This window comes from Amphimedon queenslandica, unplaced genomic scaffold (genome assembly GCF_000090795.2).
Source record: "Amphimedon queenslandica unplaced genomic scaffold, v1.1 AMPQUscaffold_13101, whole genome shotgun sequence".
Taxonomy (NCBI): Eukaryota; Metazoa; Porifera; class Demospongiae; order Haplosclerida; family Niphatidae; genus Amphimedon; species Amphimedon queenslandica.
The window spans coordinates 42,855-59,980 of record NW_003546663.1 but is presented as its reverse complement, the minus strand read 5'-3'; the positions used below and the strand labels follow the sequence as shown (position 1 = coordinate 59,980).

At 33.2% G+C, this 17,126-nt stretch overlaps 3 protein-coding genes across 3 annotated transcripts in view; 1 reads left to right on the top strand and 2 right to left on the bottom strand.

Moving 5' to 3' along the window:
- LOC109585215 (recQ-mediated genome instability protein 1-like) overlaps positions 1–7,666 on the bottom strand; it is a 13,594-nt gene extending 5,928 nt beyond the window's left edge. The window contains exons 1-3 of the mRNA XM_020001209.1: positions 7,547–7,666; positions 7,352–7,498; positions 7,173–7,265 (exon numbers count right to left, since the gene is read on the bottom strand). Coding sequence (XP_019856768.1) covers positions 7,173–7,265; positions 7,352–7,498; positions 7,547–7,657 — 351 coding nt within the window. The 5' untranslated portion in view covers positions 7,658–7,666. The remainder of the gene's footprint in view (positions 1–7,172; positions 7,266–7,351; positions 7,499–7,546) is intronic.
- A 39-nt stretch (positions 7,667–7,705) lies between these two features.
- On the bottom strand, positions 7,706–13,873 carry LOC109585214 (importin subunit alpha-1b-like). The gene is made up of 10 exons (XM_020001208.1): positions 13,764–13,873; positions 13,547–13,723; positions 13,018–13,149; positions 12,848–12,936; positions 11,616–11,718; positions 10,976–11,145; positions 10,088–10,295; positions 9,701–9,831; positions 9,094–9,272; positions 7,706–7,916 (listed from the first exon to the last, which is right to left on the bottom strand). The coding sequence occupies exons 1-10, from the start codon at positions 13,842–13,844 to the stop codon at positions 7,777–7,779; spliced, it is 1,410 nt and encodes a 469-aa protein (XP_019856767.1). The 5' UTR covers positions 13,845–13,873; the 3' UTR covers positions 7,706–7,776.
- A 25-nt stretch (positions 13,874–13,898) lies between these two features.
- Positions 13,899–17,126, top strand: part of LOC100640553 (importin subunit alpha-6-like) — a 6,022-nt gene continuing 2,794 nt past the window's right edge. The window contains exons 1-5 of the mRNA XM_020001205.1: positions 13,899–14,062; positions 14,121–14,195; positions 14,261–14,357; positions 15,462–15,553; positions 16,417–16,554. Of these exons, the coding sequence (XP_019856764.1) occupies positions 13,925–14,062; positions 14,121–14,195; positions 14,261–14,357; positions 15,462–15,553; positions 16,417–16,554 (540 nt within the window). The 5' untranslated portion in view covers positions 13,899–13,924. The remainder of the gene's footprint in view (positions 14,063–14,120; positions 14,196–14,260; positions 14,358–15,461; positions 15,554–16,416; positions 16,555–17,126) is intronic.

Sequence of the window (17,126 nt, the reverse complement as noted above, 5' to 3'; positions counted from 1 at the left end):
GCTGTTCCTGTTCTATCTCACTCTTCCTTCTCTCATATACTAAACTAGTACGCACTATTGTTATTGTACTACACAAGCGTGAGGTAACTCTTCACTGTACAAATGAGTCAGTAAGATCAGTTAGTTTATGGTATGAGGACCCTAATGTTGAATATGCTAAAGGGAAGCATGCTGGACTATTTGGATTTGCCCTATTGGTGACTGTTTTCTTTGTCATACCATACACACTGTTCCTTTTACTTAATTGTTTTTTTGAGAAGTATCTTTCTAATTTCAAAGTTTTCAGAAAATTGTGGAGTCATTTCAAGCCTATTATTGATGCTTATAGTGGTCCAATGAAAGATGAGTATCGGTTCTGGCCTGGTCTACTGCTAGTGGCTAGGATACCAGTACTATTATCAGTTACTTTAGTTGACAGTTTCATTCAGTCTCACTCCTTCCTATTGTCAATGCTATTGACAGTGTTAGTTATTGTGCTATCATTGAGTCATTGTTTTGGTGGTGTTTACAAGAAAAGAATCAACAATGTGCTTGAAGTTTGGTTCTTGTTTAACTTATGTATCATGGTTGGTCTATCTGTAGCTGTTAATGAAGAGAGTAAAGTATTGGTCTGGTACAATACTTGTTTATCTGTTTTTATTTTCAGTTTTATTTTGATTGTTGCTTATCATTTTCACCTGCAGTTATCACATATGAAATGTTATGATGCTCTAATTAAGAAGCTATTCAAGAAACAAGATGAAGATGATGAACCTCTTTTAGATGTAACTGAACCACATAAAACTGTAGATCAACAAAAGAGAGAAATTGTACCAAGTTCTACTGATGTTAGACTCAGTACTAGTCGTGAATCAGTTGTTGATTTGTTTTAATTAATACAGTTCTATTGCTATTTAGAAAGTTGAGTTCTAAGCACAGTCTCATGTCCGCTTATACATATACACCAGAGCCGTAGGAAGGAATTTGGAACTGGTGGGGCTGAAGAAGATAGAGTGGTGACAATTAAATGGCGTGCGAAGCGCGCCACGATTTTGAGGGTAGTTAATTATATTCATGAGGGGTGTGGCTTATTGGCACACATAGCGTACTGCAAATAAACGACTTGGAAACTATGGATTTAGGTTGATAGGACGACCAGAGCCACCACTCACCATATTAACACTTTTTTGTTGATAAACAAGGAGGCCACGTGGATACATTAAATCAATCATATCAATTAATATAAATTTAATCAAAATAATTATTAAAATGAATAATATTAAAAATTTATGAAAATAAAAACTGGTAAGGCTTAAGCCCAACCAGCCCACCCGTCTCCTACGGCCCTGTACACGTAATTATATTCTTTTATCTCTTTCTCATTTTTGATCAGATTTAGTTTATATGAGTATTGTACATAAAAGAAGATGTAGTTTATTTGGGGTGGTTTTGGAGCCATTTTTTGGAAAAACTATGGGCTATAGCCTTTGCTTTTTCTGAAAATTGGCTCATTATAAAAAAATGATGACATGTACATGTAGAAGTAGGTTCTCAATATGAGGCATTGCTTTTCATGTGCTAGCATCACGACTTGAAGTGCTGTATAAATAAAAATGGAAACAGGCATCAGAATAGAAATTTTTCTAATCTGACCCATTGATGCATGCTCTCATTTTTTTATACAGCACTTCCAGTCATGACGGAAGCGCATGTGTCATTAGTTAAAATCAGCTCAAACTTTCTACACAGCACAAGAACATCAAAATGTATCAAAAATTGTAATAAAAATTTGGGGTGATTTCGGAGCCATTTTTGGGAAAAAACCATTTATGGTCTTTGCTTTTTTGAAAAAGTGGCTGATTCTTAAAAACGCTCAAAACTATAAATTAATTGTTGGAATCAGCTCAAACTTTCTACACAGCACAAGGACATCAATATGTTTTAGAAAATGTAATAAAAATTTGGGGTGATATTATACACAAACATACTGTGTAACACATTTATCTGGTAATTGCCCTTACTAGTTAAAAAGATTTGTTTGTATGTACATGTACATGTACGTCAGGGACAAAGTCAGTTATAATGTTTTACATTCTCCTATGCGTGCACAGTGGCTTATGTACATGTATATACTGTAAGTAAATGAGTTAGGATATGTTTCTATTATAACTACTATTATTGTTATATAGTAATCACAAGTGTAGCTACATATTACATTAGATGCAGTGGCAATAAAACTTTGGTATATTCTTCCTTTAACACTAAATGTATTTTTAGCTATTGCCCTCTAACTCAGTTATCAGTCATCACAATCAAATCTCTGATAAAGGGGTTGTACATGTAGCAGCATCTATATCAGTATCACTCTTATACTGAGTATATCATTAAAGTGAAAAAATGAACTATGGACAATGAGACATTGTATTCCTAGATGATTTGAATGACTAGATACTACAATTCGATATTATAGAATGTTGAGCAGCCAATGCATAATTAGTTGGTTATCATTAGTAACTCATGCACCACAGGGGTTAAGGAATTAAATATTCCAAAACATGTTTATGATACAAGTCATACAACCATCTATAAATAGGTGAAGAACATACAAGGAGCATGCATAAACTACCCCACAGCCCATAATGTTTACTATAATATCATCTCTCACACTTATAATGATGTGCTAGTCAGTCAAAACAGACGTTATACAGTATGCCTCTCCTGTCTGTTCTAAATCAGTGCTGTCAACATGTTTATGCAATAACAACTACCCACACTGATAAACAAATACCATCTATAAATAGGCCCACACTGATAAATGGATGCTATCTATAAATAGGTAAATGAATGACATATGTGCATGCACAAACTACAGCAATATCATTTCTCACACTGCAAAGTGTATGAGTGCTTTTGCTAGTCAGTACAGACAGTAGCTATGTCTCTCCTGTTAGTGGTTGTTCTCTTATTCTTCAGTAGCTCCTGCAGTGTCTCCTCTCATCAGTATTATGTGTCTGATGACTGCAGCTTAGTTACTTATACACCTTGTAATCCTTTATCAGTGTATGCTGGGCATATGTCTCAATATCATAACACCATCTTCTACTTCATTGGAAACAGTAGCACCAGAAGTCATAGTATTGAGATTTTTGCTGTAAAGAATGTCACTCTACATGGACTTGATCAGTCGTCTCATTTGTACTGTCACAGCAGTCCAATTTTAATCTATAAAAGCAGTCACATCAATATCTCCAGCTTAAAAATACATTGCTCAGTTCATATTACTTTTTCCGACAATATTACAATAACTAATTCTTTCTTTATTATGAAGGTAATCATCGAATTAACTAATGCTTTTGATGTTAAGGTATTGTCATCAGTTTTCATTGCCTATATTGTCAGGTTTTGGTATAAAGCTGTTCCAGTATACAGTAATGAATTACCACACTACTCATTGATACTGACTAATGTTACCTTTAAGGACACTATACTGGAACTAAACATGGAACACGGTTTCTCTTACAATGCATCAATCACCTTTGATTATGTTGACTACAGCAGTTTTGTAATGAATCAAGGGGCTTTGTTTTTTTCAACTGACAGTCTTTTTTATTTTTTAGTTACCAAATCATTGTTTCATCATGTCAGTTATGCTAATGGATTAGAAGTAAGCATTGCTTTTGGGGAAAAAATTAGAACTGACTGCAATTATCCTTGTGTTCAATTAACTTCCACTCTTGTATTTGAAGACAGTCAATTTTACAATAACTCAAAGGGATTTTACTTTGGATTGAGCATTGTGAGTGGCATGTACATGATACCTGAAACAATGAACTATCACTTAATTATTAGATCATGTCTGATGTATGACAATATAAATGAAGGCTTATTCATTGATGGAAAATTCTTGAGATTCACAGTAATTGACATAATAGACACTGAACTTATTGGAAATGGAGGAAATAAGATATTGAACAGTTTATCTAATTCCATTAGTCTCAGAAATGTTACTGTTGCTAACAGTACCTCAACAGGATTGACACTTGAAAGATCATTAGTAACAATTAAGAATAATTTAATATTCAAGAACAATACTGGAGTAGTTGGAGGAGGATTAGCAATAAATGACTCATCACGATTGATGTTATTATCAACAGCTAACTTGGAGTTTATTGATAATCATGCTTCTTATAAAGGAGGAGGGATCTATGTTGAAAAGACAACCGTGGCAAAAAATCACATTGAAGAGTCAAAATATAATGATATAAAATTAATGGTACCAGACATACCTCTTACATTAATAAATAATACTGCTGGACTAGTAGGTGGTGATATGTATGGATGGTATACTGATAACTCTACGACTTGTCAGTTTAACTTGACAAACCCACACATTAGCTCAACAAGTGATGCAGTGTCAATGTGTTTTTGTGATCCTCTAAATGCTAAAAGATGCTATTCTTATGAAAGTAATCAGCACATTTTTCCTGGTCAAACATTAAAATTTTATGCAACTTTGTTGGGAATCAACTACTTTGGAACACACACTCCCACTGATGGTATAGTAGAAGTATATGGCATATCTAGTCCCAAAAGCACTTTGGCACTGGTCAGTCAAAAATATATTCCCAATACTTGCTCATTGATTGAATACACACCAAATCTTATTCAAACAACAATATATCACATTAGATTGTCAGTATACAATAGCCCTACCCATTATACCAAATCTTTTGATTACATTGTTAATGAGTGTCCAATTGGTTTCAGTGCAAGCAGTTCACAAGGTTCCTGTACTTGCAGTCAAAGTGTTTCAAGAGAGAATGTCACATGTGATATAAATAGTCTAAACATTACACACAATGGTCTACTGTGGATTGGAACATATCATACCAGTACACCTTTCAATGCTAATGCAACCAATCCTAATGCATGCATTATCAATGAGGACTGTCTCCTCTATTGTTCTCCTAATCCTGTTGCCTTCAAGTTAAATGACACTGATACTCAATGTGTGGATAACAGAGGACAGAGAATGTGTGGATCATGTACAGAGGGATACAGTCTACTAATGGGATCAAACAAGTGTGGACAGTGTCATAATAAATACATGATAATAGCTTGGATTGCTCTGTTTGCAGTGATGGGTGTACTACTTGTGGTTCTACTGATTGCTCTCAATTTAACAGTATCACTGGGTACACTCAATGGTCTATTGTTCTATGCTAACATTGTCAAGTTATATGAGCCAGTCTTTTCAAGGAAAGGAGCATTACCAGTCTTGAGTCAAGTGATATCATGGATTAACTTAGACTTTGGGTTTGAGATATGTTTTTACAATGGTATGGACAGTTATGCTAAACAATGGCTCCAGTTTGCTTTCCCTCTCTACCTGTGGATCATTATCATCATTATTATACAATTGTGTAGGAGATATGGTAAGATGTCAAGACTGATGGGGTCTCATGCTGTTCCTGTTCTATCTACACTCTTCCTTCTCTCATATACTAAACTAGTACGTACTATTGTTATTGTACTACACAAGCGTGAGGTAACTCTTCACTGTACAAATGAGTCAGTAAGATCAGTTAGTTTATGGTATGAGGATCCTAATATTGAATATGCTAAAGGGAAGCATGCTGGACTATTTGGATTTGCCCTATTGGTGTCTGTTTTCTTTGTCATACCATACACACTGTTCCTTTTACTTAATCCTTTTTATGAGAAGTATCTTTCAAATTTCACAATTTTAAAGAAACTTTTGAGTCGTTTCAAGCCTATTATTGATGCTTATAGTGGTCCAATGAAAGATGAGTATCGGTTCTGGCCTGGTCTACTGCTAGTGGCTAGGATACCAGTACTATTATCAGTTACTTTAGTTGACAGTTTCATTCAGTCACAGCACTTCCTATTGTCAATGCTATTGACAGTGGTAGCCATTGTGTCGTCATTGAGTCATTGTTTTGGTGGTGTTTACAAGAAAAGAATGAACAATGTACTTGAAGTTTGGTTCTTGTTTAACTTATGTATCATGGTTGGTCTATCTGTAGCTCTTAATGAAGATAGTAAAGTATTGATCTGGTACAATACTTGTTTATCTGTTTTTATTTTTAGTTTTATTTTGATTGTTGTTTATCATCTTTACCTGCAGTTATCAAATATGAAATGTTACGATGCTCTAATTAAGAAGTTATTCAAAAAACAAGATGAAGATGATGAACCTCTTTTAGATCTAATTGAATCATATAAAACTGTTGATCAACAAAAAATGGAAATTGTACCAAGTTCTACTGATGTTAGACGAAGTGCGAGCCGTGAATCAGTTGTTGATTTGTTTTAATTTATGTATTTCTATCATTATCTAGAAAGTTTAGTTCTAAGCACAGCCTTATGCTTGCTTATACATGTACATGTAACTTTATTCTTTTATCTCTTTCTCATTCAGTTTTGATCAGATTTCGTTTGTATGAATAATGTATATCTAGTACATGAAAGAGTATGTAGTTAATTTGCGGTGGTTTTGGAGCCATCTTTTTGGAAAAACTATAGGCTATAGCTTTTGCTTTTTTTCTGAAAATTGACTGATTTTAAAAATTGATCATAACTTTAAAAATATTTGTTGGAACAGCTCAAACTTTCTACACAGCATAAGGACATCAATATGTATCAGAAAATGTAATAAAAGAGAGGGTGATTTTGGAAGACATCAATATGCATAAAAAAGTATAACAAAAATCAGGGGTGATTTTGACTAAGTAAAAATGCATCACTGACAGAGATCAAAATTCATTATTTACCACTCTTGTCCAAGGAGAGCTTAACCAAAATTTTTACTTTTCTGTAATAACTTATTAATTATTCATTCATATTAATGTTCGTTCATTTTTATAAAAAAATAATGAATCGATTATCTAGTCATTAAATTTAGGTCTATGGGATCGAAGCCCATTCATGACTCATATAAAATGAGGTTGACTGGTTGTGTATAATCTAGAAGTGTGGCTTTACTGGCTTATTTATTATAGGTGCGGTCATTTTCAAAATGGCGGACAAGCTTGCAGTTGCTTGTCCTTTGACAAGCAACAGTAATATTTTATTTGTCCCAGGCTCAAAGTAAGTTGTCCAGACAAGTGGACAAGCCTTAATTAGCTATACGTACATGTACAACTGAAAATTGATCAATTACTGTACCGTACATTGCTAGTTTCATTTTCTTCTGCAGTATCTTTTCCTTTTAGTTTCATTAACTGACTGTAGGCAGACGATCCTACATTAACAATTGACTCAATCTAAAAATAGAAGTAATAATTTAATATAAAATAGAAAAATTGCTAAAAATAGATCAGCCATAGTACATAATAGCTGCTACGCCCACCTGTACGATATGAGAGCCAGTTAGTATTCCTGATGGTTCTTGAAGGATGGCAGGTGGCAGTGAGGGGAGAGAGGTCTCTTTCATATCAGTATTGATCCAGGTGGTGTATACTGCCTCATTAATATTGTGAAAAGAGTGAGGATGGGACTAACACAATTAAAAATGATAAAAAAATACTACAGTATAAATTTCTACTTGTCTGATGCTTGCTACACAAGCCTTTAGCCAGTTTCTACTGAGGGAAACTCCTCTTCTCTTCATATAATCAAGGCTCGAATCAAGGACTGATGCTTCCACTCCTGCCATTATTTGATCTACACGTGATTATAGTATACGGCCTACCGGTCACATCCGTACTTTTTCAGTAATCATTAACAACAGTACAATAATCATTATTAAAAACACATAAATAAATAATTAGTATTTTACATGTTACTATTAATATCGTCATTCATATTATCAGATTTTTCAGAATCTTCCTGTTCTTCAAAGTATTCTAAATATATTCCAGTAGCTATTCCAGACACTTCACGATTACCACCATCCATTAGCTGCTTAATGTCATCTAATGAGAGAAAGAGGGGGGAGAGAAAGAGGGGGAGAGAGAGAAAGAGAGAGGGGGAGGGAGGGAAAGAGAGGGAGAGATGTAATTAGCTGAAAGAAGTAACCTAACTTAATAACTTTGGTATCGTATGTACATGTACATGCATACAGTATGTGTTCACTTCAGTCCTCATTTTCTTGCTATCTTAGAGTGACTACAAATTTCGAATGCTAAATTTTACAATGTTAGCACGAGGTAGATTTTGCTGGTATTATAAATTGTGATTAAGTGATAATTATATGGCATTATTAATAAGTTTTGATATTAATAACTATGATTTCTAACCCAGATTAAAAATTAACAATTAATAGTGCCTGTATAATTAGAAGTAGCTGTAAGGCATAACTTTTGACTATTGTAAAATACACATACATGTACTAAATACTACTAATGCATTCCTCTCTTTCTGCTAAATCTATTGTGATACTTAAGAAGCAGCTGTAGATTTCAACTTATACATGTACCCTAAAGCCACTATTACTTGTGAGTAATAATTTTTTGTGTTTTTCTTTGTGAATGGCTTTAAAATGGCAAAAAATAGTACTCACATTTATCAATAATTTAGGTTTATTAACAGTTATTAATTGAATAATAGTTACTTATATATGTAGTTGATTGTACAGCTTAATATAAGTAAGTAGTAAGTACACATAAACTTTTCCCAATATCTATCCATTATGCTCATTTGTTGGACTTAGGCGAATGCGAAAGGACTTAAGTGTACACGTAAGTATTGGGAATTTGATAGCACAAAAATTAATACCTCATTATGAGTAAATACATGTACCTTTCTACTATCAATAACAACAGCTTTTAATAGCTACACATGTAAACGTACATAAATGTACATGTACATGTACGTGTAAGTAGACAATAAAATAAGTTACTAATGCTTGTTTAATACACATGCACAACATGTATACATGTAATTTTGAAGTTGTACATGTCTGTAATATTTATGGTAATCCATTCAAATTCAGGAGCTTTAAGTAGCTGTTTATACTCATTTCATGCTATCAAACATCTATAGAGTTAACTTTCACTGCAGCACAACAGCCAGTCAGTTAATGTATACAATGACCTGTGCTGTTCCCACGGCCTCATGTACACACATAACATAACACAATCAATTCAATACCTTCTATTTCAACTACCAATGGAAGATAAGGATTACTCTCTAATTCCTCCTCATCCTTCTTCCTGTCTCCAATACGTAACATTGCTTGAATTCCTTCCAAGGCTACGGCTTTCATCTTCCCATCTTCAACACTAAGATAATTCCCCAAGGCATGTAATCCGCCATGACTTACAACATAACTACAAAAATACATGTACATTAAATTCTAGATTAAATTACACAATTTTCCTCTTCTCTCTATTTCTCTCTCTCTCTCTCTCCATCTCTCCCTCCTTCCCTCCCTCCTTCCCTCCCTCTCCCTCCCCTCCCTCTCTCCCTCTCAGTTTTTCTTCCATTTCTCTCTTAGTAAAGCTGGTAATTTTGTAGGGGAAATTTTGCATTCTGATACCGGTAGTCACTTTTGTCCCCCAAAAAATCCACCATTTGACCCATTATGTACATATACATGCTTAACGGCAAATACATGCATCGAACAAATTAAAACCAACCAACTACTAAAATATATATGCATTTCATCACAATTTTGCCTTTTACATACATGTAAGTTTACATAAATTTTACACTTTACAATTTAATTGTTATACATGTACATGTGTATGTAGTGTACCTTCCTTGCTCTACAGTGCAATCATTCACGAGATTGCTAATGACCCAGGCTGCTTCCTTCTTCAATTGAACCCCAGCATCTCCATTCAATATATTAAGAACTTTAGGAATAATCCCTTCATCAATGACAGCCTAATAATAATAATGACAAGTGCAATAATGGTAATGGAAATAGGAATGGAAGAAATTAATTGTCATAGAAAATAACATTCCAAATCTTTCCACAAAAAATTAATTGTCATAAATTGATAAATACTGTATAGCTCCAAATTTTCGTCAGTCAAAAATTTCGTCAAAATCTTAAACTATCATTATTACCATTATACATGTACATTTGTAGCTTCAAAATGTTGTGGTTATAAATGATAACAATAATAATAATAATTACTTGTTTTTGTTCTTGGGTACCAGCTGTTATGTTAGAGAGTGTCCAAGTGACCTCCTTCCTTACATTATTTGCTTCGTGTGATATAAGGTTTGAGAGAAGAGGTAGCCCTCCATTATCAATGATGCATTGAGTGTGTGAGTCAGTGCTGGTTGATATGTTACCAATGACTCGAACACATGGGACAATAATATCTTTATCAACTCTTTCTCTATAAAATAATAATAATAATAATAATAATAATAATACCGTACAGCGGGAAATTTTGGAGGAACTAAAATTTGGCAAATTGCTACATTTTGATGATTGGCGAATTTTAATTTGGCAACTTTGTGGCCATGTGCCATTGAGCACGTATAATGGCTTAAAATGGCAGATTTTATTTTGGCTAATGGCTATCAAAACGCCAAATTCGCCAAATTTAATTCCCTCCAAAATTTTCTGCTATACGGTAATAATAATAATAATAATAATAATAATAACAACAACAATGATAATAATACCAATAATATTGAAATGACAAAAATTTTACTGACAAATACTAAAAAAAATTTTGGTTAAATTTTTGCTTAAAAATTTTGCACTATATGGTACCAAAGGTTGTTGGCAGCTCTAACAAAATAAAGAATTTAGTACTACTTTTTGAAAAAGTGTTGATACCGGCATGTACATGTACGTAGAAATAATAATATAGTTATGTACATGTACATGTATAGCCGAGCCGTCTATTTCAAAACTTAATATTAAAAAGTTACAGTTTGTAAATTGCCTAAAAATTGCAGAAATATTTCAATCACAAAATGAAAAATTACTCCCTTTATGCATAGTAAAATTGACCACATGTACATGTACATGTACATGTACTTTATGTACATGTGCATGTACTTTTACCTCAATAATCTCATGATGTCTGATAGTATAGAGGTATTGAGTATCACTGTCAATCTCTCATCACTGCAGTTATCAGTAATATATGACACACCCCAACACAACTCCTTGATGCATGTTGAATCTTGCTCCTTAATTAATGATTCAGAGAATACAGGTAGTATATCCTCAAACTATAAAATTAAAAATAAAATTCAAAAATAAACTATAAATATGCGGATCCATCCAAAAGATTTGTTTTATGGCTTCTTTGCCACTTTCTACTTTTTGGCCATGTTAAATATGTAATCAACTTTTGTAGATTTTATTGCTATTAATGCTTTTTTATTTACTTCATAAAATTCTATTTCATTTTATTTTATTTTATGAAAATGAAAAATAAGCAAAAATTTTGGGCCATTAAAGTTTCTCACAATATTGGATTGAGTACAATATCGTAGGGCACCTTTTTTTGAGGGCTATAAATTTCGTGGATTTTAATTTTGCAGATTTAATTTTCACGAATTTATGTCGATCTTGTACCATACCAATTTGATTTTTGCCAATCTTAAAAAACCGTGAAATCCACGAAATTTATAGCCTTCGCAAAAAGGCACCCTACGGTAATTATATTAAGTAAATGGAATGTGGGTGGGTTCCTCACAATTTCTGTTGATATTTGAAGGTCTTTGTGCCTGCAGAGATTGGAAAATACCCAGGAGGCTTGTCTCCTAACTGATAAACAATGTTCAGTATCACCAACAATACTAGAAACAAGAAATAATGATAATTATTTTATTATAAATAGTAATAAAAATAAATAATAATAAAATATTAAGAACAAGGCCATTTCAGTTAGAATCATTAATTCTGTTACTCCACGATGGCAGAAATACTGTACATTTTATCAGGTCAATGACCAAAGCCCAAATTTTGTCAAAATTTGTTCCAATGCATATACAATGTACATGTCCTTATGCAATGTGTTAAGTTTAAGTTGATTCGGACCAAATTTGGATTTTGTTATGAATTTTAAAAATTTTGTCAAAAATTGGAGATACGCCTTTAGTCGTTGGTCAAATTTTTTCAAAAATGCTAAGAGAGAATTCTCTAATTTTATATTTTTTCTAATACATGTACATGTACATGTTTCTGTGCTGTGTATCAACTTTGAGCTGATTCCGATCAAATTTGGATTTTTGATGAATTTTTTGAAGTTGCTTCAAATGCTATCTACTGTGTACTGTATTGCAGTGCTTCTGCATAATACTCCTTACAAGTAGCTCAGTTAGCATGCTTTGTGGGAAATTGCTGCAAAATTAAAGTGCTATAAAGTACTATTATATCTCGTAATTTTAGAGGAGCAACATTTTGTGAATCACTAAATTTTTGATGATTGGAGGATTTTAATTTGGTAAGTTTGTAGAAAAACTGCCAAATTTCTCCTCTCCAAAGTTACTAGATGTACGGTGCTTCAAAACACTTTAATTCTGAAACAGATTATTTTGGAAATTTTTCCTATAAAAATTCGATGGTTTAAAAATTTTTGTGAAGATGTATGTGCATACCAAACATGTCATTAATGATTAGCAGTTTCAACTGCAAATTGCCTAAATTAGCTAAACTCTAATACTACTGGAAATTTTGGAGAGAGTTAAATGTGGCAAATTGCTAAATTTTGGTGATTGGCAAATTTTAATTGAGCAAATTAGTGGCCACGTGCTATTGAGCATGCCTATAATATGGCAGATTTTATTTTGGCGAATTGCTACCAGAATGTCAATCAATTCGCCAAATTTAATTCCTTCCAAAATTTCCAACTATACGGTAAGTATTAAAGTGTTGAATCTAACTGTACTGGCCTGTTATTAATTAAAAAATTAAGTTTATAATTACGGAGTGAGAGAATATACTATCCCATAATCTAAAGCAATGTCTCGAAACTGTGGACCATCACCAACAATATTACCAAGCGCCCAAATAACCTAATAATATACAAAAATATACTGAGATACCTTCACAAAGTCATTAAATACATCCCAATAATATCCTAAAAGTATACTGACCTGCTCTCGCACATTATCCGAAGGTGATTCTATTAATTGTATAAATCTTGGGACAGCTCCACCATCCACTACACTCTTAGTCTCTTCAGGAGTGCCACTAGCAATATTAGTTAATAACCAACCAGCTTCAAACTTAATAAAATAAAATAAAAAATAAAATAAAATAAATGAATAAAATAAAAATTGTGTGAAAAAGAATGTGACAAAATACTGTATCCTAGTTTTTAAAGAAGAAAAATTTAACTCATAAAATTTACTCTAAACTGACAAAAACATGTGTGGCCTAATTTTGTGAATTTTTAAAGAGAATAAAAATTTATTCTTGTACCGTATGGAGCAAAATTTTAGATTTCGCAATTCTTTGAAGATTCGCAAAAATTAAATCTGCAAAATTTTTAAGGCAAATTTGTGAAATTTACACCCCTTGAAATTTTGCGCTATATGGTATTAAGCCATGGTGGGCTAAGATTCACTGCCAAAAATAAGAAATTTTTACTGGCCATTCGCAAAAAACACTGTGCATGCTTACCTGTAGATCGGTGGATTCCTCAGGCTTCATACAATCAACAAGATCAGATACAACACTAGAAGAGATGATGCTGTCCTTGTGACGATCAATAGTCTGACGAAGAAGTCTGATAGCAGTGATTCTCTCTTTCTCCTCTCCCTCTCTGATTTTGTACAGGAGGGCGTCAAAAGGAGAGTCCTAAAGCTAAAATTAAAAAGGTTCAACGCCAATATTTTACTTTAGAGAGCTCTTCCAAGTCATCTGAGGACTGGAGGTAATTTCCTTGATTCCCATTCGGATCCTCTTCAGCGGAGGCCATTTTGTTATTAGGCGTATCCCATGGGCCCAGTTAATTGTTAAGAGGCGTGGTCAATAATTAACCACGCCCTTTTAAACAAAATGGCGTCCACGAGCAGTAGCGATGGAAGTATGGGTAGAATCAAATCTTATAAGAATAAAGGACTGGACGCGGAGGAATTGAGGAGAAGAAGGGAAACTGAAGAAATTCAACTTAGAAAATCTAAAAGAGATGAAGAAGTTAGCGTATAATAAGTGTAGCCACGCCTATTAACCACACCCACAATTTATCCCATAGTTTTCAAAAAGACGTAACATTTCTACAATGTCCGAGAGTCCTTTTGGCGTCTCTGGAGAACAACGATTTTTTGAAGTAATTAGTACACATTTATGACCACTTTATGTACATGTACATGTATTATAATTAATTATACGTAGGATACTCCATTGGAGATCATAGCAAGATCAGTTTATTCAGATAATATTGATGAGCAATATCAAGCGATCAGTCATATTAGAAAATTAATATCAGTTGGTGAGTGATTTCACCTGCTTCTCATAACCTCACACACTGTACATGTACATATATGTCAACATTACTATCATGTTATGAATAACATCATCTTGATGTTGTTTTAGTCATAATGTAATCATAATCAATGTTGTATAGCTGATGATTTCTTTGGCAGAATTTTGTCAAATTTAGCATTTTGGTGAACCAATACATGTACTGTACATATAGATGTATGGATGTTCAATGGCATATGTATTGTAAAATCTTGACATTGATTCTGATATTTTTTTCTTCATTTTGATGAACTTGTCATACCTTCATTAGCCAATGGATTACTACTGACTTTTCAAAGTGATGATTAGTAATTTCCAACAAATTTTACCCTCCAAATTACAGACAATACAGTACTCCTACTGCATGTACAGTACATGTACATGTACATGTACGGAGTACATTGTATGTTGTTCTGTGATTAATACTATGTTTACACTAGCTTCTTTAATTGAGCCAGCCTTGTTTAAAGTGAGCCAGCACAGTTTCACTTGATAGTGTAAACAGTGGCTAAAGGGAGCTGAACCAAAGCAGGTCCAGCTTATACTATGTTTACACTAGCTTCTTTAATTGTAACCAAACTGAGCTGGACTGAGCTGGTCCAAAGCAGGCCAGCATGGTTAGTACAGCAGGGCCAGCTCAGCCTCGTTCAGCATGGTTGGGTCCACTTCTGTAGTGTACATGTTAATGTACATGTACATGTACATGTACGTGTACGTGTAGTATATGACATCATGGCCAGCTCAGCCTGGTTCAGCATGGTTGGGTCCACTTCTGTAATGTAAATGTACATGTACATGTACGTGTAGTATATGACATCATGTAACATGACTTTGACTTATGTATGATCCCACTTTGAGTAGCAACAACCCATTGAAGTTTGCAATGTATGGTGGCATGAGAAAATTCTTTAAATTTTGCTTTTTGTGTTAATGGGATTGCTAATCGGTGCTACATGTACTCACTGAATCCACACCACATTGAGTGGGTTGAACTTTGACTAGATAATTATGTTTAATCATTGTGTTATTTTTATTATTTTTAATCATTAATAATTGTTATTATTATTTGTAGAGGAGGATCCACCTATATCTGATGTTATTAGAATTGGAGTTGTACCTAAACTCATTCAAAATCTTGACCACTCTCTTCCACCTGCAATACAAGTACGAATACTTTATATTCTACATACATGTACAGATGTGTACACAAATACTGTATACCTGTTATCTGTCTATTTTGAACTCAGACACTCATACATGTAACATGTATTATGTATACTGTATATGTATTTTTGTAAATAGTTTAGTACAGATGTGTACATGTACATGTATATGTACTGTACATGTACATTATGGAAAGTATAGCTAGAAAGTTTTTAGTGTTAAAGTTTTGTGAATTGACTCCGAAAGACAGTTAAAATTTTTAGCAAAATTTTTGACCATTTCCATGTCCAATTTTTCTCGACTTAATTTTCGAGCTACAGTATACTGTTAGTTTATACATAAAGTAGAGGAGAATTGATCTTCAAACAAAATCGAAAAGCCTGGGCTTTTGTTTAAGAATATATAGTATCGTCATTTTATTTTACCACTCTCATGTGATCTTATGTAGTTTGAGAGTGCATGGGTATTGTATTGTACATACATGTACATGTACAGTGTACATTATATAAGTATGTATACATGTAGCTAGAAAATTTATGTTGTTAAAATTAGGTGAATTGATTCCAAAAGACAATTAAAATTTTGGCAAAAATTTTGACGATTTGCATATTCAATTTTTTTCCACCAAAATTTCTAGCTACAGCATACGGTACATGTACTGTAGGCTGTAGCTTCTATATCTAAAGTATAAGAGAATTAACTGTTAGCAGAGAAAAATTTAACTGTTAGCTTATACATGTACATGTACATAAAGTATAGGAGAATTAATCCTCAAACAAAATGTAAAAGCCAAGGCTTTTATTTTGTTTGAGAATATACATTAACATTATTTTATTTTACTGCTGTCATGTGATCTTATGTAGTTTGAGAGTGCATGGGTATTGACTAACATTGGGAGTGGCTCACACTATCAGACGGTGACATTAATTGATATGGGGGCAGTCCCTAAACTAGTCTCACTAATTACTTCACCAAATTATCTTGTCAGGGAACAAGTAAGTAAACACTAATAGTATTAGTATCATTCTTAATTGTGATAAACTAATAATAGTATTAGCTGTGAAACCTTTTAGAATAGATACTACCATAATAGTTGACACATCTTTCTTATGTACCTTATGTTCATTTGTTGTACTCCAAAAGAAATTGTAGTCTCCATTGTGTTAACACTGATATAGTGTACATATTACAATGTTATGCTATGGAGTAAGTATATTCCAACTAACACAGTACAGGAGATTACATTATCTTTGTAACAAGAGTAAAATAGGAAATCTGCCTTAGCTTCCTTATAAGGGAGTAACAGCTACTGATATCCTCAATAATAAATGACCCACTTAACACAAGGACTATGTACATGTAGTGATAGACTTTGTGGAAGTTTAGACTAATAGACTGTGATAAAGACATCTTATGTGTACTTTTGTCATATCATTGTGACACCATACAAAACACATATTGTTTATTATCCTTAGTATGTTTAGTATGTCCTTGGTTGACCACCTGAGCCATGTACATGTACATTGAACATATTGGCTATACTGTACTTGTACATAATTGATATTTTATGGCT

Excerpts from the sequence above, each read along its gene's own strand:
- LOC109585214 (XM_020001208.1), bottom strand. The coding sequence starts at position 13,844 with ATGGCCTCCGCTGAAGAGGATCCGAATGGGAATCAAGGAAATTACCTC. Across the intron at positions 9,832-10,087 it reads GTACCCAAGAACAAAAACAA|GCTGTCATTGATGAAGGGAT; the intron begins GTAATTATTATT and ends TATTATTATTAG. Across the intron at positions 7,917-9,093 it reads ATTGGTAGTTGAAATAGAAG|ATGACATTAAGCAGCTAATG; the intron begins GTATTGAATTGA and ends TTCTCTCATTAG.